The sequence below is a fragment of the Motacilla alba genome, chromosome Z, assembly GCF_015832195.1.
Source record: "Motacilla alba alba isolate MOTALB_02 chromosome Z, Motacilla_alba_V1.0_pri, whole genome shotgun sequence".
NCBI lineage: Eukaryota > Metazoa > Chordata > Aves > Passeriformes > Motacillidae > Motacilla > Motacilla alba.
Window position 1 is genome coordinate 69,870,040 of NC_052046.1, and position 26,492 is coordinate 69,896,531.

General features: G+C 41.0%; 1 protein-coding gene across 2 annotated transcripts in view; it reads right to left on the reverse strand.

The window, feature by feature from the left end:
* The window catches only part of PLPPR1 (phospholipid phosphatase related 1), a 116,259-nt gene that overhangs the window by 25,600 nt on the left and 64,167 nt on the right, over positions 1-26,492 (reverse strand). For both annotated transcript variants that reach the window (XM_038124566.1, XM_038124567.1), the window contains exon 3: positions 5,417-5,605. In XM_038124566.1, the coding sequence (XP_037980494.1) occupies positions 5,417-5,605 (189 nt within the window). The remainder of the gene's footprint in view (positions 1-5,416; positions 5,606-26,492) is intronic.

Sequence of the window (26,492 nt, forward strand, 5' to 3'; positions counted from 1 at the left end):
CTCTTGTGATCTGAACTGTCTGTCTCCCTCCTCTCCACAGTCCCAACTAAGAACATGGCTTATATTGACTTTCACTTACTGCTGAGAATTCCTTAATTCCTTAGATCTCACTCACATTTAGCCTTAGCCCCTGAGGAATACTGATCTGCCATCCTATCTGCTACCTTCAGGACCCAGTATTGACACTGTGAAGCTGAGACACTCCACGGTCAAACCCAGATGGCAAACAATTAGCAACATTTGTATTGAGAAAAGGCACATCAGAGGGCAAAGGATGGATGAGGTCTGCCTCAACACCCTCCCCAGGACACAGGATTTCTGCTGTCATCCACAGACAGGATGACAAGCCTGCCCAGCCAGCAGAGGTTTTCCCTGATGAGATCACTATCATTGATATTCCTGAGGACAGGGACCAGATGAGAGCTCCCTCAGACACTCTCTTGTCTTTGCCCTGGACAGGTGTTCTCAGGCCCCAGGAATCAATACTGTATTTTGCAAAACAATACAAGGCAATAAAACAGTGTCTTCACCTGAATGTTGCAATGCCAGCTCACTTTTAATTTTCCAAGGATACAAACTCAATGGTTTCAATCTGCATTCAATTACTCACCTCATTCTGTTTTGGATGGAGTGAGTGGTTTTTGTTGTTGAATGAAAATAATAGCAAAGAACAGTTGCAAGTACTTTTCCAGAACAAGAAAATTGCTTTGTTGTTTTGTTTCACTCTCTCTTTTTTTTTTTTTTTTTTTAAGTCAAAAGGGTTGAAATCCTCAATTTATATTCTAGCCTGCTCAAAACCCAAAACTGTTTTTTCAGGGTTGTGCTCAAAAACCTAATACACTGTGGTGAAATTGTCTAAAATGATTATACTGAAGTTATAATGAAGATAGTTCACATTTCTCACAGTCCTGCATTGCTCCTCACAAACTGGCACGTGGGTGGGACTACCACAGGGTCCCAGAGACACTGTCAACAGAAGTGCCTGAAAGTGTTGCACCAAACCAAGAAAGCATATTGATTCTTACAGAATGGTGTGCAAACAGCAGAATATAAACATTTACACAGGGCACACCTTTGCCTTGCTCCTTGGTATCCCAGCTCCTCATTTGCCACCTCACGAGCCCTGGCAAGACTCCAGGAGAGGAAGGCAAGTCACCACTGGCAGAGGGCACAGCCAGCTGTGCCAGCACAGGGTGAAGTGTGGCGGGCAGCAGGCTGTGGCACAGCAAGCTGTGCCTTCTGGCAGCACCATGGCAAGCAGAGCCTGGTGATTCCTGCCTGGAGAAGCTGGGAAGGAGCTGCTATAACAGAGCTCTGAGCTGCATCAGATGTTCTTGGTTTTCCTGGCATGTGCTACTGAGCAGCCACAGGGGAATCAGCCACAACAGGCAGAAGTTCTCTGGCTTCCCTTACAGAAATAAATCACTGTAGTAACATAGCTATGCTAAGCCAAAGCCAAGGAATCAAGACAGAATAGGAGAACCACCGAGAAGAAGGATGTTTCTGAAGTTTGAGAGGTAAGTGCAGATTGTAGAAAGAAGTTGGAACAATTTCCTCCTATTTCAGATCAACACTGTAATTCAGCTTCTAATTCATAATCAGACTAGTTCGGTTTGACTGATTTCAACATTATCTGAAAACAAATACTCCTTTGCACAAATTAATAGCACTGGGCAGTTAACAGATAACATCCAGGCTGCTACTTCCCTGGAAACAGAAAGAAAAAAACTAAAGTCTGTGTGAAAATGGTTGTGGCAGTTTCTATTCACTTTAAGGTAACGAAGAACAGTGCCCTTGAAACTTTCTGCCACTGTTCAGTATTCATTTCAGCGAGCTGGCTCTGTTCCTAAGCCTCTCTGTTTCTCTCGGGTGGGTAGATAAATCACACTGGATGGAGCAGAGCAGGCAGCAGTGCTGAACTCTGGAAGGATTGTTTAGTGCCAGCTGGCGAATTAGATGCTTTGCAGTAACCTCGTAACAGGGAAAGCTAGTCTTCAGGGACACTGATGAATGTGGTGGAGTCAGTGCAGAATATTTTTAGAGAAGTGTTTCAAAAACAACAAATAGAATTGCATAAAACCAGGCCAGTCACATTTATTTTGCCACTAAAAGTGCAGGGAAATGCAGATGCAATGGTACCAACCCACAGCAGCACTTCTGCAAAGTGCTTTGAGAAATAAAACACATACATTCGTTTTCCCCATGCCCAGTGTTGTAGCCAAATGACAGAGACACAAAAATATTCCATTAAGTTCACAAAGATGTTCCCTTTTGGCTTGCAAGCACTGTAACACCTCAAAGCTGTACTGAAATCATGGCTTTGAGTCCTCCCCAGACCCACGCACACAGCACTGCACTTAATGCTGCTTGTGTCTCAGATGAGGGAGCTTGTACAGATCCGTGGGATACCTTCCACAGCTCCAGAAGCCCTTTTAGGTTTTATTATGAGCTAGTACCTTATTGCTGCTGGCTTCCACCAGCAATCGCTCCTCTCATGTCACAAGGTGTCAGGACAGTGGTAATATGGAAGCAGCACAGACAGATCAAATTTGCTGCCACATCAAACCAACCATTTGCCAAATCAACCGTTCTGCCATTAGGAAGTAAAGAAGTAAGTGCCGTGCAGAGGAGCAACCAGTGATTGCAAAGGTAATGGCATTACCTTTTACTTAAGTCATGTCTTGGTAGTGGAGCTGCACAATGCTGGTGAATCCTCCTGAGAGCAAAGTGTAGAGAGTGAAGCTACAACTTCATTGACAGTGAATACACACAGTGCTCCCTCCCACGATGCACAGTTGCGTGGGTTCTTGTGTTTGTGTGGAGGTTTTTGGAGGATTTTTTTAAAGAGTACAAATCATCATGGTCTAGATAGAAATGGCTGCATTTGCCCCTTGCACTGAAATCTCTGGGACATTTGATTGGATCAAGTATCTCTTTCCAGGCTGTGGAGAGGCTGAGTGAGAGGCAGCACCCATTTAGGTACAGGATGACAGATGAGGATATTCACACTCTGAGTGGACTAACCAGCAGAGAAGTGCAATACAGAGTTTAGGGAGAATCTGAATTCACTTTCTGTCTCAATTTATAAGCTTTTTATTGATGAACTTTGCCAAAATTTGGTCTGCAGAGTCAGCTACAAACCAAAGCAAAGTGTGAAAATACTGTGAAAAGAGAAGAAGGTCTTTCAGGAAAAGGTGGGAATGAGAAATAAAATTAAGTTACTCCTCTAAAGACCTTGTGATGAGCACCAGTCAGGAGGAGAGAAAAACTTCTGACATATGCCCTGGTTGAAGATTAAACTGATATTATGTAACAGAACATTAAATAATTGAATTATGTGTTAATAATACAATGTAACAATACAACTAATTAAAATTTTGATTAAACAATGCATTAATAAATATTGCATTGAAAGTGAAAATAAAAATGTTTTGCCAGGGAAATTTGACCTGCTGTCTGGTGCCAAGAGCCCTTTGCTGACCCCAACCATGTCTTCTCTGTGTGCAGCAATGTGTTCAGTGCAATAGTACAGCACAGCCCAAGAGGCAGAGTTTACCAGTTAAACCAGCCCTGAATCCATTCACCCAGGGTGATGACTGTCGCTGTGGACCCAGGCCAGCATTCCTGCACAATTTGCATGGGTCCAGCATAGAGTCCACAATTTGCATAGAGTCCAGCTCCACACAGCAGTGAGCTGAAAATCTCTTCAGCACCCAAAAACCTTACCTGGCATTCATTACAGCCTTTCATTCTTTGTGTTTAACATGAGACAAATAAAACACTCTTCAAAGCATCATAGAACTGCTCATGCTGGAAAAGAGCTTTAAGATCGTGAAGTCTGACCATTAATCCAGCACTGCCAAGACAAGACTCCAACTCAGATTTTCATAAAGAACAGTAATTAAGAAAAGCTTCTTGGGTTGCTAAAAAGCAAAGAAAATGCTGATCCAGTGCAGCAAAACTTGAAAGGTTAGCATAAAATTTTGGCAGAGCAAGGATTTAAATAGAAGATCCAAATAAAGAGCAACACTCATTACCCAACATTGTATCAGTAATCAAGGGACAAACCACCCATTAATGTCATTGCTCTGGGACCAAGGCATGGCTGTGACACACCATCTACCTTTACAAAAAGCACTTGTGAAACCTACATCCCTGAACATTGGCATTATGCTGATGGGGGAGGTCCAAAATGTGGGGATTTGGGTTTTTTTTGTTTTGTTCTATTTTGGTTTTGTTTTTGTTTTTTATTTTCAAATAATCTATCATTGCATCAGAAAGTAAAATGAATGCCTTGACATGCAACAACTTCATATACATAAAATAACTCTGTTACTGCATATGTTTTTCATAAACTTATGATGAAATCCACTTCAAAACACCTGGTTGTCTTTAGGAAGTGTCCTGTAACAAAACCTATAGCCTCTCCTGCAGATCCCTTTCATACGTCTTACCACATTCTGTGATAAGAACATGATTTAAAGCACTAAAATTACTGCAGAACAAAACTTAAAACAGACTATGGTGAAGCACTCACTATTTAAAAATAAATATGTAATGTACAGCTTTAATCAACTTTTGAAAGGGATGAAAAGCAAAATTAATATAAGAAATAAATACTAACAGGGAAGAAATAAAGAGAAAGAAATGAAACAAAAGTCTATAAACAGAATCTGATAGGAATTTATCAATGTAATTACAAATTCAGCACAGCTCAGGCTGTTGGTGAAATATGCAACTTTCTGTGTGGAAAATGGAAAAGGGCTGAAGTCTTGCTAACCAGTGACTGCAATAAATTGTTTGGCATTGTATGTACTCCGCTAGTTGAATATTTTCATCTGCATAGAAAAGCTACATTGCAGTTTACTGGCTGAACAGTGAATAAAATCAGGTAAAAAAAAAGTTTAGTGACTGTCGGAAATGAAGAAACGATAAAGACAAAGAAAACAGCATTCATATTTTTCTTTGTATTTAGCATCCTTCTCCTCATCTAAGCCTTTTAAGGCTATTCAACAGTCCTTTTATTATAGCAGGAAATAATCCTGGATATACTGCACATCTGACCTGGATTTTACTTCAGCTTTATCCTGTTTTCTTCTTTCCAGTAATACATAACCTTTGCATTAGAGCCTCTCTGGAGCCCAGGAAATTCACAACTAATCAGTGAAGTAAGCAAGCTATTGTAAAAGGGCTTAACAAGCTGTATGCCTCAGTCTTGCATTGTGATTACCTCAGAATAATTACTTCTGGAGGAGATAACTGATGAAGATCATATTAGGCTGAGGCAAAACAGAGATCCTGCTAAGTGTAAATCAATTACTGGCAAACAGAGAGGCGAGGGGACAAAGATATCACAGGTCTACTGTTATTGTTTATGCAGCGGTCATGGAGATTTCAGATAATTCTTCATACTCACAATCGCTGTCGGAGTTGAAGCCAGCACACAGTACAGCACAAGTGGTGAAATGAAGCTCTCGTCCTCCGTCCCAGGGTATGGTTTCATCAAATTGCCATCCTGACAGAAGAAGCCTTGGATATGCACCTGAAAAGTGTCAGTGTACTCGAAGTAGTAGGCGAGCAGAACAGTCCCAGCCATGATGACGAGCTGAAAATAAAGCATAGTCACAGAGAGGCGTTAGTTGCTTTTTGAACAGATGCAGCTGTGCCTGTGAGCTACTCGAGTCCTGCAGACCATCCTCCCTTCACCGTCACTCTAACAATCCCTGCCATAATGGTGTGTGAGCATGTCCGTGTGTGTGTGTATTTCTGTGCCTTTGCTTTGCAACATCTGTTACATAAACCTTTTGGCAAACGACGCCAATGAACGTCTCAGATAGGAGAGTGTCCGCGCTGCGGAGCGCAGGGGGACGGGAGCTGTGACAGCTCAAAGGGCATGTGAGTGTCAGTGCAGGAGGGATCGATGACAGTGTGGCAGGAGACAGCAGCAGCATCAGTTAAAACCTGTGCTCAGTGGCAGGGAGTGGGAAAGAATTGTTACAAAGCCTAGAGGAAGCTAAAGCTAAAACACTTCCCTGCTGCAGCTGCAATCCCGTGCTGGAGAACGTGCATGTTGTGCTAATTCAGCCCTCTGTGTGTCCCAGATGAAGACACATCCAGAGGAAGACTTCTCTCCTGCCATTCACCTTTTCCTGGAGCTGCTTTTTTTATGAGTACAGCTTTAGAAGTCTACTCAGAAATCTCCAAGCAACTTGTGGGGACTTCAGTGCACTGCCTGACTTACCCACTCTACCACAACCACTTTTGAAAAAACTGGCTTGAGTCTGAAGCTGCATTTATGTGACAGATATGAACTGCAAGGAGCCTTTCTGGTCTCTCTTTTCATACTTCATGGCTCCTAAATGGATTGGTTGGAAGCTCAGCAATCCACTTTTTTTGTATATATCCACAGTATCAGGTTCCCACACTGCTTCGGCAACACGTCACCACAACTTCACCAAAGGTGTCCCAAACCTCAACTCATGAAAATAAGCAGATTTGTTAATTCTTGTTCTCCCTCTGCCACATTGCAAAGAAAATCTCACATCACAGTCCTCACCCAAGACAAAAAAATAGTAATATTGATTTGTAACTGTTTCTAATTTTTTTAGGGTTAATGGTTTTAAACTAAAAGAGGGTCGATTCAGATTAGGCGTAAGGATGATGTATTTTACAATGGAGGTAGTGAAAAAAAGGCACAGATTGCCCAGAGAGGTGATGAATACCCCATCTCTGGAAGTGTTCAAGGTCAGGTTGGGCTGGGCTTTGGAAGGTGTTCCTGCTCATTGCACAGGGGGTGCACTAGCTGGCCTCTAAAAGTTCCTTCCAACTCAAATCCTATGATTTTAAATTTTGACTACAGGATAAAATTCAAAATGCTCTTTATGGAGACTAGTGCTAGTATTACAGAAGTTGTCACTATGCAATTATTTTTGTCATTATAACTATACAAGTTATCTAGCCACACCATAGAAAAATGTGGAATAACCAGGTCCTGGTTTTAGTATTTTGCCTCCAGAATCACTACATCAAAACTGTATTGCTGCAGGATTATTGTAAATTAATTTGACCTCTGAAAATTAATTTGGCAATTCCTTCTCAAAGATACACTTGAAGCTATTCATGTACATCCCTGCACACACAGCCAGCCATTAAAACTATTGTATATTTCAGTAAAAGTCGGACTAAAATTAGAAAAAATAATGAAATCAGATTCGTAATTGATAAAAGTAAAAGACCAAAGAACCCCTAAGTGGTTGAGGTGGGGAGGGACCTTTGGGGGTCAGTTAGTCCACCCTTCTCTGCTCAAGCAGGGACACCTTAGCTGGTTGCCCAGGACTATGGCCAGATAGTTTCTAACATCTCCAAGGATGGAATCTTTACAACCCCCTGTATCACTTGTAAGACAGACGTAAAAGAATGTCACAGTGAAGCCATAGTTGTGACATTCCATTCCCCATTTTTTTTTTTACTTTTCAAATTAACTATCTCATTTTGTAGGTGTATTATTTTCAAGACCAAATACCTGCCCAGAATAAATTCTTTTAACAAACATAAAGCAAGATGCTGCTGTCTGTGTATTCTCCAGAGATCTTCACAGCAACCTCCATGAGTACAAACACAGTCCCACAACTAAGGACAAAGGAGTTAATTTACATTTGAATTTAACTCCTTGAGCAGCTATAGATTTTCTGATCAACCTGGGCAACTCAGCTTTGTTAATTAACACAGAGAAAGGCAATGACACTATCACTACGCTACCTAACATGCCCAGATAAACACGTGGGAGATAACAGGATGCTTGGATATAGAGGTCTTTAAACTCAGTTCCAGCACCTCATATGACCTGGGCTGTCAAAAGCAGTCTGACTCACCCTTCCTATCCCAAATATACTCCCAGAAATACTTCAGGTTTGCCCAGCTGGCAAACACAGGTAAATGATAAATAATAAATAACACAACAGACAGCTGTTTTTTCTCCTCTTACTGGAAAATGGAGAAAGCAGGTTACTGAACTTTTAACCTTCTCTTGGTGTCATATGGAAAAGAGAATGCTTTTCAAAAAATTAGGTGCTTTGATATGGGAGGAAAATGTCACTTATCCCAAATGCAGCCTCTAGACAGCAGTTCCACATTAACTTTGACCTTTCCATTGTCAAATGCTGACTCAGTGCTGCACAAAAACCCCTCTTGCATATAAAACACAGCTCTTGACTGACTGACTCAACATTGATATTGACTAGAATATCACAAATCACAGGATCACAGAATGCTTTGGGTGGGAAGGGACCTTAAAGCTCAACTCATTCCAATCTGCCTGCCATGGGCAGGGACACCTTCCACCCTCGTCTCGAGACACCTCAATCATGAACCCAATTCTGTTCACACTCACTGTGTTTCTGTGTTTTGTTCTTCTGATGAAGAAAAAACCCCAAAAACATATAATCTGTGAAAAGAGATTTGAATTGTGGACACATCATATCCTGTAGGTGACATCCACCATCTCACGGAAACAGCAACACCAGGCAGCAGAAATTCGACCTCCAGCTAAACAGACCTGACCATACCCAAAGAGATGACGTGAGATGCAGAAAGCATAGTCAGCCACTACCACAAACAGGAGCAGAATTTTTGCTGCTGGTACAGTTAGTGAAGACTTGACCACTTCTGTGTGGCAACTTACTTGCCTCATCTGAAGTATTCACTTCTTCAAGCAGCTTCTCAGCAAAATGCAACCAGAAACTTCTTTTAGTTCTCCCTTCCCTTTTTCCTCTCCAGATGGTAACTATTTAATATGTGTTTAACATGAGTGAGATGACAAGTGCAAGAAGGGGTCAGACTGGCCAGAAGCAGGGATGTCAGAGACAGGAGGGCTCCCTGCAAGGCAGTAAACTTTCCTTGGGTGCTGGGACAAAGAACAGATGCAGTGCTGCCTTGTAGACATCCTGGATTATGAGCACTCTGGGGTCCAAATTAGTGGGCCTGAATTTTGTAGCCTTTTCTCCCTGTTTTCAGGGAGTTTCAGAGGTTTCTTTCCTCTGAAGGAAGCAGAGAAAAACAGGTAGGCTAATTTAAACTAAAGATACAAAACATCCCATTATGTAATTCAGAAAACACAATGCAGTTTAACACTAAAATTTTGCAGGGTTTATTTATTAATCCTTATTAACTCATTTCCTTGAGTTTACTTGAGGAAAAATTAAAAATGCTCAATAACTTCAGAAAGGCAACCAATGGATAGAAGGCTGCTATTAAGTCTAATGGCCTCCATTAGCACAGTGTTTAACCATGTCATAATCCTTTATATTTATCATCACTGCTCCATTGTAAGTTAAGAAAATGCTCTTATCATCATTTTACAGAGAGGGGACAAAAGCTGAGGAGATAAAATGACTGCCCTCAGGTCACAGCAGAGCCTGTGGCAGAGCCAAGATTTATCTTTCTTCTGGACCAAATTTTTTTGGATTAGTCAATAATCTCCACATGAAAAGGCTCAATGATACATATGCTTTAGGTCCTGATTGTTAGAAGCTCATTCATGATAGTGTTAAGAAAAATTGTGTGTCTGACTCAGTCCCATTTAAAATTCCTGCTGAATTTAAACCAATCTTGACAAGCTGGACTCAAGCAACTGGGGTGTGTTTTCCCCTCAGTCATTTAAATAGAATAATTACATAGCACGTAACATCCATCCCTTGACACACCATTAAATTCTTCCCTGCTCCAAGAGTCCACACTGGTTCTGACCTCACAGACCTCCCTGTCACTGCACACCCTTGCTTCACTTTAACTTGTGGGTATTCTCTGCATTCAAAAAAACACTTTCTTCAATGTTTAAGAAATAGGAAGCCAGTCTTGCAAGCCTCTTTGGGTAAGGGATAATTTTTTGGTGTAGCGTTAATCAGGTATTAATGAAAGATTGTGTCCTGAGTATAAAGAAAGAGGATCTTTGCAGTAAGCAGTACTTGTAATTACACTAACCCTCGGGTACTTGTGTACATCCAGAAATCTTCCTCTTCACTATAACAGTCTCTGACAGCAAAACTCAGAGAGCACTAACATCCAAATAAAATTATTGCACTTCCAGGTAGTGGGACTGAAGTCCCACACTGTATGCACTCTCATAATTCATTGCAAAACACTTCCCCGTATCCTCCACAAATGGGAGATTTTTTTTAATACTGCTACTCACAGAAAAGAGCCCCCTGTTCTGCAAGTAAGCAAGCAAGAGGGCAACTCCACTTGGGAAAGGGGCATAAAGCTGTAAAAGACAGAGATCAATACTGGAAGAGGGAAGACACTGCTGGAGACAGAATTTTGATCAGCCTAGACTGAAGACTCCCCAGAATTCTTAACAGAGGAGCAAGAAACTTATGGAGAAAAGGAAGATGCTGGAAAAATTTCTGGTGTACCCTTTACCCAAACAATCTGTCTGTCCTGTAAGACAGGCACACAGCCACTGCAAAAATCTCCTTTTGCTCTGTGCTTTGTCACTATATAAGTGATACTGCAAATCCATATGAGTAAACTTGAACCCCCCCTAGTATTGCTGCTATTTATACATAAATAGGTAAATTTTTTCAGCTTATCAGCCTTCCCATAGTCTACTCATAACATATCTTACAGCACCTTTCATGTGCACGACTGAAAACTGAAAACTGTTTTTGCCCACAAATGGCAACATAAAATATCATTTTTTTCATTCCTTCTCAAAGAAGGCAAACCAGTATTTTGCATGTGGTGCTCCTTAGTGGATAGTCATTGAGATATCTATTTATGCCCTTGCTCAGTTTGTTACCATCACATTTCAGTGGTTTTCACTTCTTTAACTGAAACTGCCACAGTTTCATGTGCACCACAAACATGCACAAGCATTTTCAACCCTTGACATATATGCTGTGGCTCACAGTTCCACCCATTTTGATCATATTTCTATCTCCCCTTTGCCTGAACCCTAGTGACCCACTGTTATGCAAAACCTGAAACAATTTTGTGTGTTTTTTCTGAGAGAGGTGATGAGAACATGACTCTTGGAACAGACACACTGGAGCATCCAACAGCCATGGCATCTGTGTGTCCTGAAATAACTCCTAAGTTACTGCTGAAAGGACTTGTTAAACTGTGTCTGTGCTCTCTACTGGATAATATCAGAAATATTGAACTATGCATCCCAGACTGTTTTGCCCAGGGATGGGTCCAGGTGTCTCTCTGTCAACAGAGACAGTCCATTTTACCTTGGAGACAGGAGCTCCAGTCTTGCAGCTGCAGCAGAGGGATGTTAGAAGCACAGCAAATTGGAACAAATCACATTTATTATTAAATTCGAAGACCCACTTCTGCCTTTCTAAAAGCAGATCAAGACTCTATTTAAGAAGTACCAAGTCTGTTTCCTGAAGCATCATTATTAAGATGAGGCCTCAGAAACTCGTGTTGGATCAATATTTTTTACATGTGTTGACTGTATTTATTTGTGGCCAGCTGATCTCTACTTAGTAAACCAATCTTCAGCTCATAGTGCTTGTAACTGACATAAAGAAAGAAAACATTTTAGTTATATTTTGTTTTCTTAAGTAACCAAACTCCCTTCTGTGCAGACTACCAGAAAATACTGGATTTGGATAATTTGACTCAAAGCAGTTATTTTGTCGAGCCTTTTTAAGTATTCTCTCTGGGAATTCTTCTCAGGGCTCCTGAAATCATCTATTCTGACAGATCTATTACAATGTCTTGAGAAGGATTTTCACCCAGTGGAGTAGTCAAGTGGTAAGGAAATGTTGAACAAGCCTTCAGACAAACTCATATTTACAAATAACAAAGAAGATGAAGACTACCATTAATAAGAAGCCCATCTGATCCAGATGTGCAAGCAGCTGAAATTTCATACTGAGGTGTGAGGGTGGCAGGTGCTTGTCCCCTGCTTGTCCCCCATTATCTGTTAATGGGAATTAGCAAGATGAGGCCTTCAGGGATCAACAAAAGCCTCGGTCTACAAAAAATAGACACAGGACTGTTCATTACAACGTTATTTTGCATAATGGAAGAGACAGAGAAAAAACTAAGCTCTATTAGCATTCCACATAATGGTAAAACAAATCCAAGAGAATGATTTCATTATGCTGAATAACCATTCATTTTACACTGTCAGATTAAACAGGAAATCCAATGCTCTTTTTACATTGCCACTCCTAAAGGTGTTCTCTCTCCCTCACCTTATATAACTGCTTCTGACATCAGGTTTTTTTAATGAAACTGTGGCACATAGCATCCTTGTCTGCAGCAGCCCAACACAGGATGTGGCTTTGTTACAGGAGTTCTGAAGTCCATTCAGTGTTCAGGCACAAGCTGGGCAGTGGAGGCAGAGAGGTTTATTAAGGCACACAGGCTTTTGAAGCTGGAGCTGTGTAGAAATCAAAGCAGTCTCTGCAGAGCTTTTTACAAGTCCATTTCATGAACTTATTGTCTTATTTCACCATTTTAGCAATTAAGTATGGCTTAGGTATAGTTTGTATGGCTGAAAAAAACATGCTCAGACAAAAAAAAAAGGGAGTTCATGTCTTCTTAAGGCACTTATTTCAGCAGAAGTTGTTTTGTTAGAGTAGCATGACCTCTAAAAATACTGACATCTGGTTAAAAACTCTTTCAGCTTCTTTTTTTATATAATGGTCCTTGAAGAATGGCGAGGTGCTACACTGCAAGAGCTTAATGTTACCTAAGAGCTCACCCACATAAAGAATCCAGATTTCTCCAGCCATAACTGTGCAGTTAAAGCAGCACAAGTCTGTTAATGGCAACAGACATAAAGGCATAAAAACGCTCTAACCAGTACAACCTTTTCATATATAGAAAATAAAATAAGCAACAGCATGAAGCACTTTGATTACCTCAATCTATGTAACTCAGATATAACTCAGTGCACTTTATACATTGCTCTAGCTTTCTCAGTTTAAAACAAAGTTTTTCAACCTTTTCATGTAAAGACTTTCACTTTTCACCAGTGGTTCTTATGTAATAAATTTAAGCCTACTTTCTTTGACAGGTAAGTATGATGCACGGATTGATCACAGGCTGAAACTGTCAGCCTGAAGGAAGGAGGGACATCTACCCACGCTGTGTCTGTAACAGCCTGAGCCTTCTCTCACTGCACCCCAAAGAGCTGGGCTGCTTTGGGAGAGCCTCTTTACATCAGCTCAGTCTGAGAAAAGCTCAGCCTTTGATGCTGGAGAGGGACAACACAGGTCTTCTCACTCTCTTCAGAAGTAATGAGTGAAGGGGGTAGATGTCCCTACAGGCTTCACGTGATCAGCCAATGCTATGGGCACTTGCACAGGATTTTGTGCACCTCGGAGAGGCAGGGAGATGAATGGATAAAGGAAACATGCAGCAGCACAGAGATGGAAACTGGAAAAATCACAATAGTGTCTTTTCAATCCCTGACAGCAGAAGAAAAGCATTTCTCCCACGGCTTGAAGAGGGAGGCAATGAATCCTCCTCTCTCTTATGGAATCAAGTAATACCTGTGTTGCTATTAGCAAGAGAATCTCTGTAAAAATCAATTCTAAATATATATTTTATTTACCTAGAAAACAGATCATAAAAGCTATGAAAAGGCTTATCATTTAAGATCATGGGTTAGGGACATGGGCTGGTGTGGACTTGGCAGTGCTGGGTTAAGGGTTGCACTCAGTGGTCTTAGGGGGCTTTTCCAACCTCAATGATTTTGTGACTCAGCATCCTCTCGTATAACCCTGAATGTCTGCTCACCTTCTTGCCATTTCTCTTTTTTGGCAAGTTGTGTTTCATTATAATAATGTGCTTTCTTTATGAAATCATCATAAAAAGGTTCTTTTTCTCCTTTAACATTCATATTCTATCCAATTATACTGCATAACTGGACCTTAACTAAACCAAGAGCAGAAGAGATTAATGTGTGACGATTCTAAGGAGCTGTTGTTACTGGTTTTGTGATAGAACAGACCTTGTTATGTAGCAGACTTAAATGAAATGTGATCTATTTAAGAAGAACACAGTTATGATGAGATATATGCTAGATGTTTTTGTTTTTTGGGTTTTTTTTTAATATAAGGGATGTACTGATGCAGAAAGCTACTAAATGCTGAGCTTGATTCAAACTAGAGTTTGAAGGCTTATCAGCAGGGGGCATTAATGCAACATTAAATTCCAAATGCCACAGTACCAAACATCCATGCAGAGCCTATAATGTTTTATGTTTTTAATATATTTGGGGGGTTCCCCTGTATTTTTCACAAAATCATCTATTTTTTTAAGTATAGCTGGAATTTCAAGTCATTTGGTGATAATAGTATTTTGGTTAATAATCTACTGTGGTCTTCATCCTGACTTTTAAAAGAAGTCTTTGTCCCTGGTTTGTGTAATTTGAAAAAGGAGAAAATTATTATAAGACCAGCAAATTTGCAGCCAGGAGCTTCAAAGAGGATTATCATGAGCAGGAAGAATAGGTGGGTTCATCTCTCTCAGTGAGTTCTTGTTCACAAGCATCAGTTGCTCCTTGACATCAGATCATGCATCCAACTTTTCAATTTTTTCACTCTGACCTTACTACTGACCTGGAAAAAGGGGTTTTTCCAGAAGGCAATTTTAAATAGCAACATTTTCCCCCTCCACTGACTCTAAAATAAAAGCAACTACAGTGATAATGTAATTATTACTTACAAAGTATGAATCCAGGAGTTAATGCCTGTAGGATTTTCTCTTTTGTTAGTTTTCCAACATAAACAAACAGCAAAAAGAATAGTTTTTTTCCCTCCCAAACCTTATTGAAGGTGGTTCACAAAGATTTTCTGTCAGAAAGCTGATCTAGCTGTGAGCTGGTGACTGAAGGGGTCAGAGCTAAAAAGGAAGAGCTTTCCACTGCATTGGCTCTGCTCCTTGGTATTTTACTCGGGGCAGCTTTCAGATCCTGGCACACTGTGATCTCACTCTCACTTTGTTCACTAATAGCATGAAAGTTACTGAACCTGGTCTGACCTTCCTGGATTAAAATCTGTGTAATTTACATCAATCCACAGTCTGTATGTGTAGTGCAAAGAGACCTAAATTAAAATTTTTGACAGGAATTACAGTAGTAAATTTTCTTTCCCACAATAAAAAGCTGGAATTTTACTTAAGTCTTTTAAACTGAAGTTGAGATTTTCACATCACCACTTGATTTCAGGAATGGAGTTTTTAAGTAGCATTTAGAAAAGTTTTAAAGACACAGTAACATTGGGACTTTAAGCAACATTTGGAAGACATGCCCTTTAAAGATGGGGATCAGAAAGTTGCTTGACTGCTACAGTAGAAAACTACTCCGTAAAATTAGGTAGGTCTTGCTTTTAGGGCCAGACTCTCCAGCTTTGCCTCCTGTATCTGGGACATCATGGTATGTCCCACATTTTTTCTGTCCCTCAAATGCATATTCTGTATTTCATGTAATATATTTTTCTCAGGTACATGCAGGCCTTTGTTATGGTAAAAATCAGTTTCCAAATAACAACAGTGAAATGAAATGTGTTTCTCAAATAGCTGTATAAATCCAGACATTCTGAGTTTCCTGTGAAATCACTGGCTATCTTCTATGTAGGAAAATCAGGATTCCTCTCTTAACAAAAATTGAGAACTACAATTTTCCTTTAAGACCCCAGAAACATGGGATCTGATAACCTTTCAGATAAATGATGATAAATGATAAAGAATTAGATTTATACAAGAGGGGAAGAGAATTAAACTTCCACCTGTCAAGAGGGAGAATGTATCAGATTTCAAAAATTGTATTTTTATTTAGCACCTGAAGAATGTCATCACCATTACCAAGTGTTGTTAAAACCTCCAAGCCACAAATATAGCATAGTTATCTTCCCTTGAACAGGTCCCAGGAAGCTTTTCAGCAGGAGGCATTAATGCTCTACCCAGTTCCAAAAGGCACACAGCCAGGAAACTGATGCTTCCAGCACATAACACCTTAAAATTATCTACAAATTCTGGTGGAGACAAAGTAATTTTCTTAACATAAAAGTCTGCATTAAAATGGCATCTGTTCAGAAGAATTTTTTTTTTTTTAGCAACACAAGCAGAGCAGAGATATATTAGACTACTACCAGACTACTCTGGTATTAAATTAAAAGAAACCAAGAGCATTTTGTTTCTCTCCTGTCCTGCTCGGTCTGTCTCCTCAACTTCCCATCAAGATATCTGCAGAATCAGCTTTTTCAAATGAAGAGAACACCACTGGAATTCTAGGCATGTACCAGCACCAGTAATACAACACCTTTAATGACAAGAATAGGCACTCAATGCAGCACTACACAGCTTTCCCCAAGCTGAAAGATTTGATGTTGAAGCTGAGAGAGCAAACTGAGAGATACTGAGGTGGAAAATACCTGTGATCACTTGGGACTGACAGAAAATGAGTTACACTACCAGGAGTGGTTATTCTGCCTATCCAGCCTTTGCCTAAAACAAATAGTACAAAATGCTGGGATAATCTCCAGGACTTGTTAAGAGAGCTCTTACTGACTTCATGAAATCCAGCACCTAACACACCAGTAAAAACTTCTGTACTTCAACAGAAGTTGCAAACAGCCTCATGTGAACAGCCACTGCTAGAAACACTGCTGTTTTGGAAGAACTTGTTTGGTAGGAGGATTTGGAACATTTTTCACTGCTTCTTCTAAATGCAGGAGGAGTGCTTTCAACCTCATGCCCACAAGAAGGTTAGAACATTGAAAATATCTGCCAAGATGTTTTCAAAAAACTGGTGTTCAAATTGTGCTTAAAAGGATTCTGGGTTTGCTCTTCTAAACCATGCTCTGGATCTACCTATTGGTCTGCTCCAGCCTCAGAAACACCCAAATTCATGAAACTTGCTCAAATACTTGCATATAGCAAAGTAATGAAAAGTTCCTGAAAACTCAGAGCAAGTCCAAAGAGTTTAATCAGAACTTGGTGTTGAATTTGCCATTCTAACTTTGAACAAGACGTGTTCTTCTGTGAAAGGCTGCTTTGAGTTTGATTCTTTCTGACAGGGGTTCTTAACCTGGACTACACTGACATGAATCACCCAGTCCACTAGAAATAATGCAAAATCTTGTCATGATTCATTGTCTGCCTAGTTTCAGTAACCAAAATCACAAAATAGCAGCTTATTTTGCTTTGAAGTACCACACTCATTCCATAAAAAACCATTGATTTGACTGGCACATACACATTTTATTTCCATGTATCTGTGTCCTCCAAAAATGCCCAATACAGGGACTGCTCTGGAAAGTTGAAAATCTGCCTTTGGCTAAAACAGCTTCCAAGCTGCCCTGCAACCCTGATAATGGTTCACTGACTAATGGGTTTTCACTGTACAAATGGCTCATAAAAGCTGTTAAATCCATCATGAACTCTAAGGGCTTTTTAATCTAATGACTATTTTCACTTACATAGAGGTGTCAGGACAATTTACTGTCCAAGTGTCGAGAAGCAACAGATCCTGACAGGACACATGATTCTGACACAACAGACTTACACATCTTTTCAGTATGCTTTTCATGACTGCTCTCTGCTATCATCTTCACATCGTACCTAAGCAAAACTGTTCACAGGGAGATGCTGAGGTATATTTTGATTTCTAATATATCTTTGTAGGCAGAAAAGCAAGCATCTCTCTGAAAATTAAAGGGACTGACAGTGGGAGAATCAGGTGAAAATGAGAGCTAGGATAAAGCAAAATACAAAAGGACCCAAGATCTAAAGTGAAAAGCAAACTACACCAAAACAACCTTTACTTTCCCTTTGCTTGTTCTCAGACTTCAGACTTACAGATAATAATGACAGATTGGGTGATATTTTTAGCAATGTCCCTTCCTGCTGCCCCAGTCTGCCCTTCCTGAATATGCCTGTTTATCCAGGGCACTCCACTTGTGTGAGCTATCTCTCCATGTCACCGTGACACCAGCACAATCACAGCCCTGCAAATGCATTCAGACCTCTAATTCCTCTCACTTCCTTCCCACAGCATGTACCTCTTTTACAGACATGTCAGGGAGTGTGACCATGCACTTGTTCCTGGCTTTGGGTATTGTCAAAGGTTGAGTGCAGCCCTGGTCTTGAGTGATCACAGAATAAGCTCAGTTGGAAGGGATCCACAAGGATCATCGATTTCAACTCCTGACCCTGCAAAGAACCATCCCCAAGAATCACACCCTCTGCCTGACAGCGCTGTCCAAAGGCTTCTGAAGGAACCCGTGGGTTTCGGGCTGTGAATCCCCCCGGCTAGCTTAGGATTTAAGCCCGCACGGATCCTACATGGACAAAGTAAAGGACGAGAAGCGCTCTTTCTCCATGTGGTTCCGATGTCCTGTTTATTAGCTGGAAGGGGACATCTACATTGTAGGGCTTCCAGGTGAAGAAAGAGAAAGAGCTCCAAACTCAAGGGACATTTATACCTGTGGAATGGGAGGCGGGGACGGAAGGCCGCAGCCAAGGGGACACCAGTGAGGAGGGGCAAAGGGAGAGGCTACAAGGGACAAACCACCATACCAAGGGAATACCATGGGAACAGTTCACCCAGTGCAGAATCCAAATAACAATCTAGTGCATCACAACAGGCTTCTAGAGCTCTGTCAGGTGGCTATGACCACTGCCCTGGGGAGTCTGTTCCAGTGCCCAAACACTGTCAGGGTGAAAAATCTTTTCCTAATATCGGACCTAAACCTTCCCTGACACAACTTCTGGTCATTCCCTCAGGTCCTGTCACTGGACACAACAGAAATCAGAGCAGAAATCAATGTTTGCCCCTCCTCTTCCCATCATGAGGAAGCTGCAGACTGCAATGAGGTCTCCCTTCAGTCTCCTCTTTCCCAGGCTGAACAGACAAAGTGGCCTCAGCCACTCCTCATGTAGCTTCATCTCCTGGTGCTTCACCAACCTCACTGCCCTTCTTTTGACACTCACTAATAGTTTTAATGTCATTCTTATACTGTAGTGCCTAATCTGCCCCAGACTTGAGGCAGTGCCATCCCAGTGGACAGCAGAGCAGGACAATCCCCTCCCTTGCCTGGCTGTCCAGGCTGGGCTTGGTGGCCCCAGAATAGGGATGTCCCTTCTGGATGCCAGGACACTGCTGACTCAAATTGTCATTGACCAGGACTCCTAGGTTCCTTTTCATTCCCCAGTCTGTCCGTATATCCAGGGTTGCTCAATCCCCAGTGCAGAGTCCAGCACTTTTCACTTGTTGAACTCCAGATGGTTGGTGATTGACCAGTTCTCTAATTTGCTGAGGGTCCCTCTGCAGGGCCTCCCTGCTCTCGAGGGAGTCAACAGCTCCTCCCAGTTTTGTATCATCTGTGATCTTGCTTAGTGGCCCTTTCAGTACTGTGTCCAAGTCATTTATGAAGATGTTGAAGAAATGCCCACACAAAGCAGCCATGAAAGCTGAAGATGAAGCACTGAAAATGAAGCACTGAATCCAAGAAATTAACTGCCAATTGCTGGACAAGGAACACTGCCATTAAACTGGACAAAGAAAACCTGTTAATGGCAACCTGCCTGCCATGCCAGCTATGAATCTGAATTTACTTTGTGAACCCTTTGTGCTGGGAACAGGCTGCTGACAGGTGGCTCTGATTAACACCAACAAGGCAGGGATTCCTCCCACTGCTTGAAAAATCTGTCCTTTTCTGCAGAAGTGAGAGGATGGTAATTGGGATCAGAGGTTCAGGTTGGTATTCAGTATGAAACAAATTTTACTTGCTGACTGAGACTCATAATCCCGAATCCTGAGTGTGTGTTTGTGCAGTCTGGTTGTCTCCCAGTGAATGAATGGATTAAGTCATAAGATATTAAATGTGGTGTGCCAAAAAAGTGTCTGATTGTGCTGATTTCCCAAAAGTGAATTGAAAACTTTCTCTGGCACTTCTTTCCTTATGTGTTTATGTTTGGATGGATTCCATTTCATTGTTCTCTTGATTAGTGCCCCTTCTGTTCACCCCATGCTGGGTCCTTTGCTCAGTCCTCATCCTTTACTGGTCCTTCCAACCTGTTCCTTCACTTCCTTATGTGATTCTTAGTCACTATTTCCACTCCCATCATTCAGAATTTAAGCTCTCCTTTCCAGGTTGGCCAGGCTGCTGGTAAAGCTGTTTTTGCTCCATTTGATCAGGCTGATTGCCTTCTAAGCAGTCCAGATCCTCAAAGAGGTACAGACGCCAAATCCTGCTGCTGACATCAGCTGGACAAGCACAGGTATGGGTCATTCACTTACAACCTGGTAATCCTTGGTGATCCTTCTGAGTCCCTTCCAACTCAGGTTGTTCTGTGATCTGTTATCTCAGCTGTGGACCCATCAGATCCACCCAGACCCTCCTCCTCCTCCTCCCCACCAGCAGTATCAACAAAATCACTCATGGGGGCCTTTACTCTCCACAGGTAGAGAATATCTCAACACCACCTCTCACTGTTTTCTCTTGCCATGTGGCTCAGGTTCAGCTGGTTCAGGTACTTCCCTGTGCAGGGCTCTTATCCAGGGAGCTGCCTTGGCACTAAACCTCTTCTCACGGCTTCAGATCTGCATGTGGAACAGGGGCCTGCTCCCCAAGGGCCAGAAGCCACCAGCTTCTAACCTTCATCATCACTGGAGTTTCCACTTTCCAACCCTGGTAAACAGAGACTCCATCTGTTCTCCTGCTGCAGGTAAAGGTTCAGGGTTCAGAAACTGCAGCAGATCTGGGCAACCTGTGTCAGTGTCTCACTTGACCCTCCTTGTTCTGCACTCAAGATCTGCAAGCTCAGAGCCCCCTTGGATCAGGAGTAACTGGCAGAGCTGACTAGAGGCTGCTGCTAGCAGACATGGGCTCATCTGTCCTCACTGGCTGATGCTAATGTGCCTCCAAGAGTTTCCAGGACTCCCCTGACAACTCATGAGTGTTTCCAGGAGACCAAGAAAGTCTCAGAGGAGAATAGAGGTACTGCTGAGAGTGTCATTGGCTGTGTCTGGCAAACAGGGAAAGACTCCAGACTTTTCATGTGCTAGGTGCAGTCGTTTTTACTTCTACTTTTTATGTCAACTACTGAAGCTATAGGTTGACATAAACAAAATTACAGATGTCATAAGAAAGCTGTAAAACGCCCTGACATTGGAATTATGGGTACCAGCAATTTAGAAGGGTTTTTTTTTCTATTAAAAAACACCCCAAAAACAACAACAACAACAAAACAAAACCCAAACCTGGAGAAAAAAAAATCTGTAATAAGCTAGTAAGCACACTGACACTCCCTCTGACCAGAGGTTGTAGCAATACCATGGCAGAGACAGTCATGATACAACAGTCCTGTTTTAGAGCCTTCTCTAGCTATCTCCTGGTTATGACAGATGTTCAGAGCCCAGCTGTCAAGACAAGGCTCACAACTGCCTGACATTCTGTTGGTGAAGGATGTCACTCTCCTGGGTGCAAAGGTTGCTTGGCCTGGGGACAATGCAGCTCTTTTGTCTTCCTTAGATCAGCTCAGTATTCTCTTAATAGCTGTGAAGCAGTTTGATGTCTTTAGACAGAGGGCTCTCCAGTGGCACTGGCACACTAACAAATCACAGTGTAATTGCCATTGAGAGAGGTGCAGAGAAGGTGATGAGAAAATGGTCAGCACAGGCACAGGAGCAGCCTTGCTGCAATTTTGATTTTCATGTCAGGACAGCAGACAAGTGGAAAATACCCCAGGGAATGCTCTGCAGTATCCCTGTGTTGCAGGTCTGGCAGGTACCACAATCCCTCAATGCACAGACAGACACACAGGGGCTCCCTGCTCTCCTGCCCCTCCCTTACAGTGCCCAAATGCAGAAACACCTGATTTTGCACAGTTGGTGTTGCAGAGCTTTGGACATCTGCTTGCTGATGCTGCTCTGCATTCTATCCTAAATCCTACTGGAGTGAAACATACTGGAACCCAAATTTAATTTGGGGAAAAAATTTACTGGGAGATATCGTTCAACTCCAAAGTTTCCAGGCTACTTTCCTCTTCTGAAATGTCATTATGTTTTTCTGACCGTATCTCCAAGCAGCTGATGTGGCTTAAATCACAAAGCAGAGAACTTGCAACTCTGCCTGCCCAGTTTGCTCTCCCTGTAAACATCAAGTAACGAAGCCCCCAGAATGGCAGATGGGGCGTCTCGTAGAAGCAAAAGCCTTCCTGTACAAACCAGACCTGCAGTTCCCTCACTTTATTCTTAGTCTGCAACATCTCGCAGAAGCCTTAAAGGTGGCAATGCCTTGCAGGCACAGATGTAGCGTATTTTTGGGGTGTGTATTAACACACAACAATGAATCTTAAAAATCCAGCATTTTCTTTCCTAGTTCTTTCCTAAGTGAACTAACTGGGCAACAAGAGATCTACTACTGGCGTTTCAGTGAGTATAATATATCAAAATTTAGGCTGAAAAAATTAAATTCCAGTATTTTCTGATGGAAATTCCTGATGTGTTTGTATTTAGTTATTTTGTGCTCCAATAACTTTGTGATGAACTGCTGTGTCCAGTGAAAGCCAAGGCACTGCAGAATTCATGTGTAGGAGAGAGAAGATCAAATCTAGCCTTACTCTAACAACACTGACCTTATCATGTCCTTAGTTGCTTTTCCTGTTGCCTTGTCCAGCATAAAAGCTTTCCATCTGAGCTGACAACCTTGGAGCTGGTTGGAGCTCTGAATCTTTGTCATTCACAGAACAGTGTTTATTAAAATTCATAATACTTGCGTGTGCTTCCAGATCCACGCTATTTAATAGAGTAGTGCAGGTTCACAGTCATTAGACATTGATAAATGCAGCATTTACTGCCAAAAAAACCCTATCTGTTGATACCAAGATTGTAGGACTCTTAGACCAATCATAAAAATCAAATAGAGACAATGTTTTAAATTAAATAGAAAACAGTCAAAGACATTTTACTTCACAGTCTTATTAATATGTATAATGCATTATGAAATCCATTTTATTTGCCTTCAACATTTTCCCAGCTGAACAGGAAGCTTTTAAAAAAAAAAATTACTACTTTGAATCTTCTCTGCTGCATGCAAGTCATGTTGTGCCTGAGCCAATTCTTTAGTACAATTCTTTATCACTGGCAAGCACTCATAATAAAAAATTAATAATGACTGCTTCATTTTTCAGAACTAGTAATCATTTTGCTATGCAATTTTGAATGCAAGATAAAGAAGAACACCTGTGGTTTGAAAACTTTCATCAAATCCCACCAGGTTCTAGTGCTCACTTTTTCCCCTTTCACTTGAAGATACCATTCTCTTTTCAACATTTAGCCCTGTCAAAACAAAGAGAAATATTCAAATCTATTTGCTATGGCTATTTTTCATGACAAGATTTGGATATAATTCAAGAGTAGTCATGTCTGAACCCAGATTTAATATTACTGATGATCCTTTAGATGCTCATTTAGCAAGTCTCCACATACACTAAGGGCAGTTTAATCTCCTTCTTACTAAACCAAGTATTACTGAACCAGGGTCCAGCAGCAGGAGTCATGAAGGTACACACATGGCTTTTACAGGGAGCTGAATAGCGGACAGTATGGAAAAGAGGGCAGTGGAAATCACTTCAGGATGCAGATATTAGGAAAAGGCAGCACAGGAATACAGCTCATTGGATTCACAAAACAGAGTGAGGTGTCAAGGCTCGAATAGGAATCTTTCTCCAACATGTTGGTTTTTAAAATATTTAATGTGGACAAGGAAATCTATGTGCCGACTACTGGTAATCAACTGCATTTTCATACTGGGCATGCCAATACCTAGGTGAAATTCCTGCAAGAAAATGGGACTGGACAGGCAAAATGGGATTCCAACTGTACACAGCTCTAAAAGTCAAAAAGGATGATTTTTTAAAATGTGAATAATTTCTTTATTGCTTTCTGCTACCTATTCTCTTTTTTGTTGCATCCTCCCTTCTCCTTTTTCTGTCATCAGGCCTAGATTCCTTTTCTTTCACGCCAGGCTGCATCACTTTATTAGAAAGAATATTAAGACAAGTGTTTTCCTATGAGGATGCTCAAAAACTAACCAGGCTACCTGTAAGAAAATCAGAAATCTCATCTGGACAAGGCCCAAAGGAACTTCACTCAGCTGCTGCTTTTCTGAGCTGCATCATGCCCAGACACACACAGAGAACCCTTCCCACCTAAATCATTCTATGAGTCTATGACCTTGCTTTTTAACTCAAAGGAGTAAAGACTTGGGTTTATTATTCACTTGGTTGACCCTGGTTGCCCTTGTCCAAACACAGCCAGTCTGAATTTTTTCCAAGTCCCAAACTGCTTTATTCTGTCTACAGAAATATATTTTCAATAAGAATGAAAAAGCCTGAAACGCAGCATGTTAAACCAATGCTGATATTTATTCACATGATACACATTTATACCACGTATAAACCACCTCTATTCCCACAATTCGATCAGTTTGAGAATTTCAGTATGTTCTCCATCACTCTAACAGAGCTGAACTGATTTTTGCTTTGGCTGGTTTAAATAAGATCATAAAGATCCTTGATGACTACAGACCTAGCTAGCTACAAGTCAAATATTAGCAAAACTATAAAACTCATAGAAGTACAATCTGCTATCCAATCTATTTGAAAAGTAATTCGCTCCATTATAACTAGAATCTTACATTATAACTAGAATCTTACATTGGTCAATTCAGGCTCAAATAAGAAACTAGACTACATTTATGCAGTACATTTACAGATCTTTTTGCTGTAATTTTATAAGAAATGCAGTGTTGAGATTACAGTAAATCAAAAGGAAACTCAATCAATAGTTCCACTGTGAAAAAGTAACACATACAATTTTAAATCCTCTCTAAACTCATTCTCTCCATGAAGCATGCACAACTCACAAAGAGTTTTGAGAAACCAAGCAGTCTGTCATATATGGTGAAAACAAAATAAAGGTGATATTAATTCAATAATGTTGTACATCTGCACATAATAATTACACACTAAATTTCTGTGCTTTAGTAAAGTATGTAACACGTATTGATACAGGATTAGCATTATTATTAGAGCTCCTGCCAGGTATGCAAAATCTAAACTCCAGAAATCGCGATGAACAACAGATTATTGATTTTGGGGACAGACATGCAGCATTTAATAGGTGGGACAAGGAAACACAGGAAAAATTTGGCCATTATAATACCAGGTGTAGCTATCCTTTAAGTTACTGGATGCTCTATACTGACCTCATGAGAAAACTGACAGCAACTCCAGCAATAACTGCATCATTATTTCCAAGTTGTTTTAATCTTACTGCAGCATATTTTTCATAGGCGTCATCAGTAATTACTCTAGAATCATTAAAAATTTAATAATGCCCTAGAACTATAAAAAGTTAACAAATTATTCAGATGCATTTTAAACCCATCCTGTTACATGGTTTCTTCCATTCATCTGCTCTTGTGTTTTGATCATAAAGGAAATGATAAGAGAAAGAAGGGCACAGCAGGTTTCGGAGTATGTTTTAATCTTTTAGGCTCTTTGCACTGACCCTGTCCAAACAAGCAGAATCTCTGCTGGTAGAGATCATAGCCATCCTTGGGACTCTCAGGACGTGCAGTGTGATGCAAATCTTAATCCCAGTGGGTCCTGTAAACACGTCACTCAAAAGTAAGAGTTACACACCATTATGGGCACCCATTTGGTCACCTGAACTGTGAAACAACTCTCTAAAAATCGACTATGTTCTCAGTGAAATATTGATGAAACATGCAACCATTTCTAAAAGTCTATCTGCAACAGAAATCTTGACCATTAAATCACTCTGTTTCAAGACAAAGATACATCTTAACTCCTGATTCTTTAACTTAAAACTGGTGTTCTAGGAAGATCTAGCACAATTTATCATTGCGAATTTATACAGATATCCTAAATCTGACCCTAGCCTGAACTTCTGAATCAGAAATATTATTTTAGGCATGGCATCAAGCTGAAAGATAATCCATGAAGGCTCATGAACTCTACAACTGAGGTTCAGTATGTCATCATTGCTGTAAGCACACACCATCATGAGTGATCGTTTCATGTGTGTTAAGACCTGAGTGCCCAGCATCATGAGCACAAGATGCAACAACTCTCAAAGCATCAAATCCTACTGTCTCACTTAGTTCCCGCAAACGCATCCATATTGATCCATTTTCATTCAGTCTCTTCAATAGCTCCCCTGAGCAGTAGCCACAGCTGTGACAAAATGATGTGTGCAGGCCTACCTGTGTAAAAAACATTTGCTCTGACTTCAGGAATGGGATCTGCAAACTACTTGGCTCTATATCCACCACCTCATAGGAATTTCTGGAGAAATACACCAGTGAAGGAAACGCATCAGAGAAGAATTGTTTATTGCAAAAATGCTGGGATGTGGGAATGGGCTGAGAAGAATCACCAGATGTCCCCTCACATTGCCCCAGGAGTTACAAAATAAATCATGAATGAAATGAAACCTG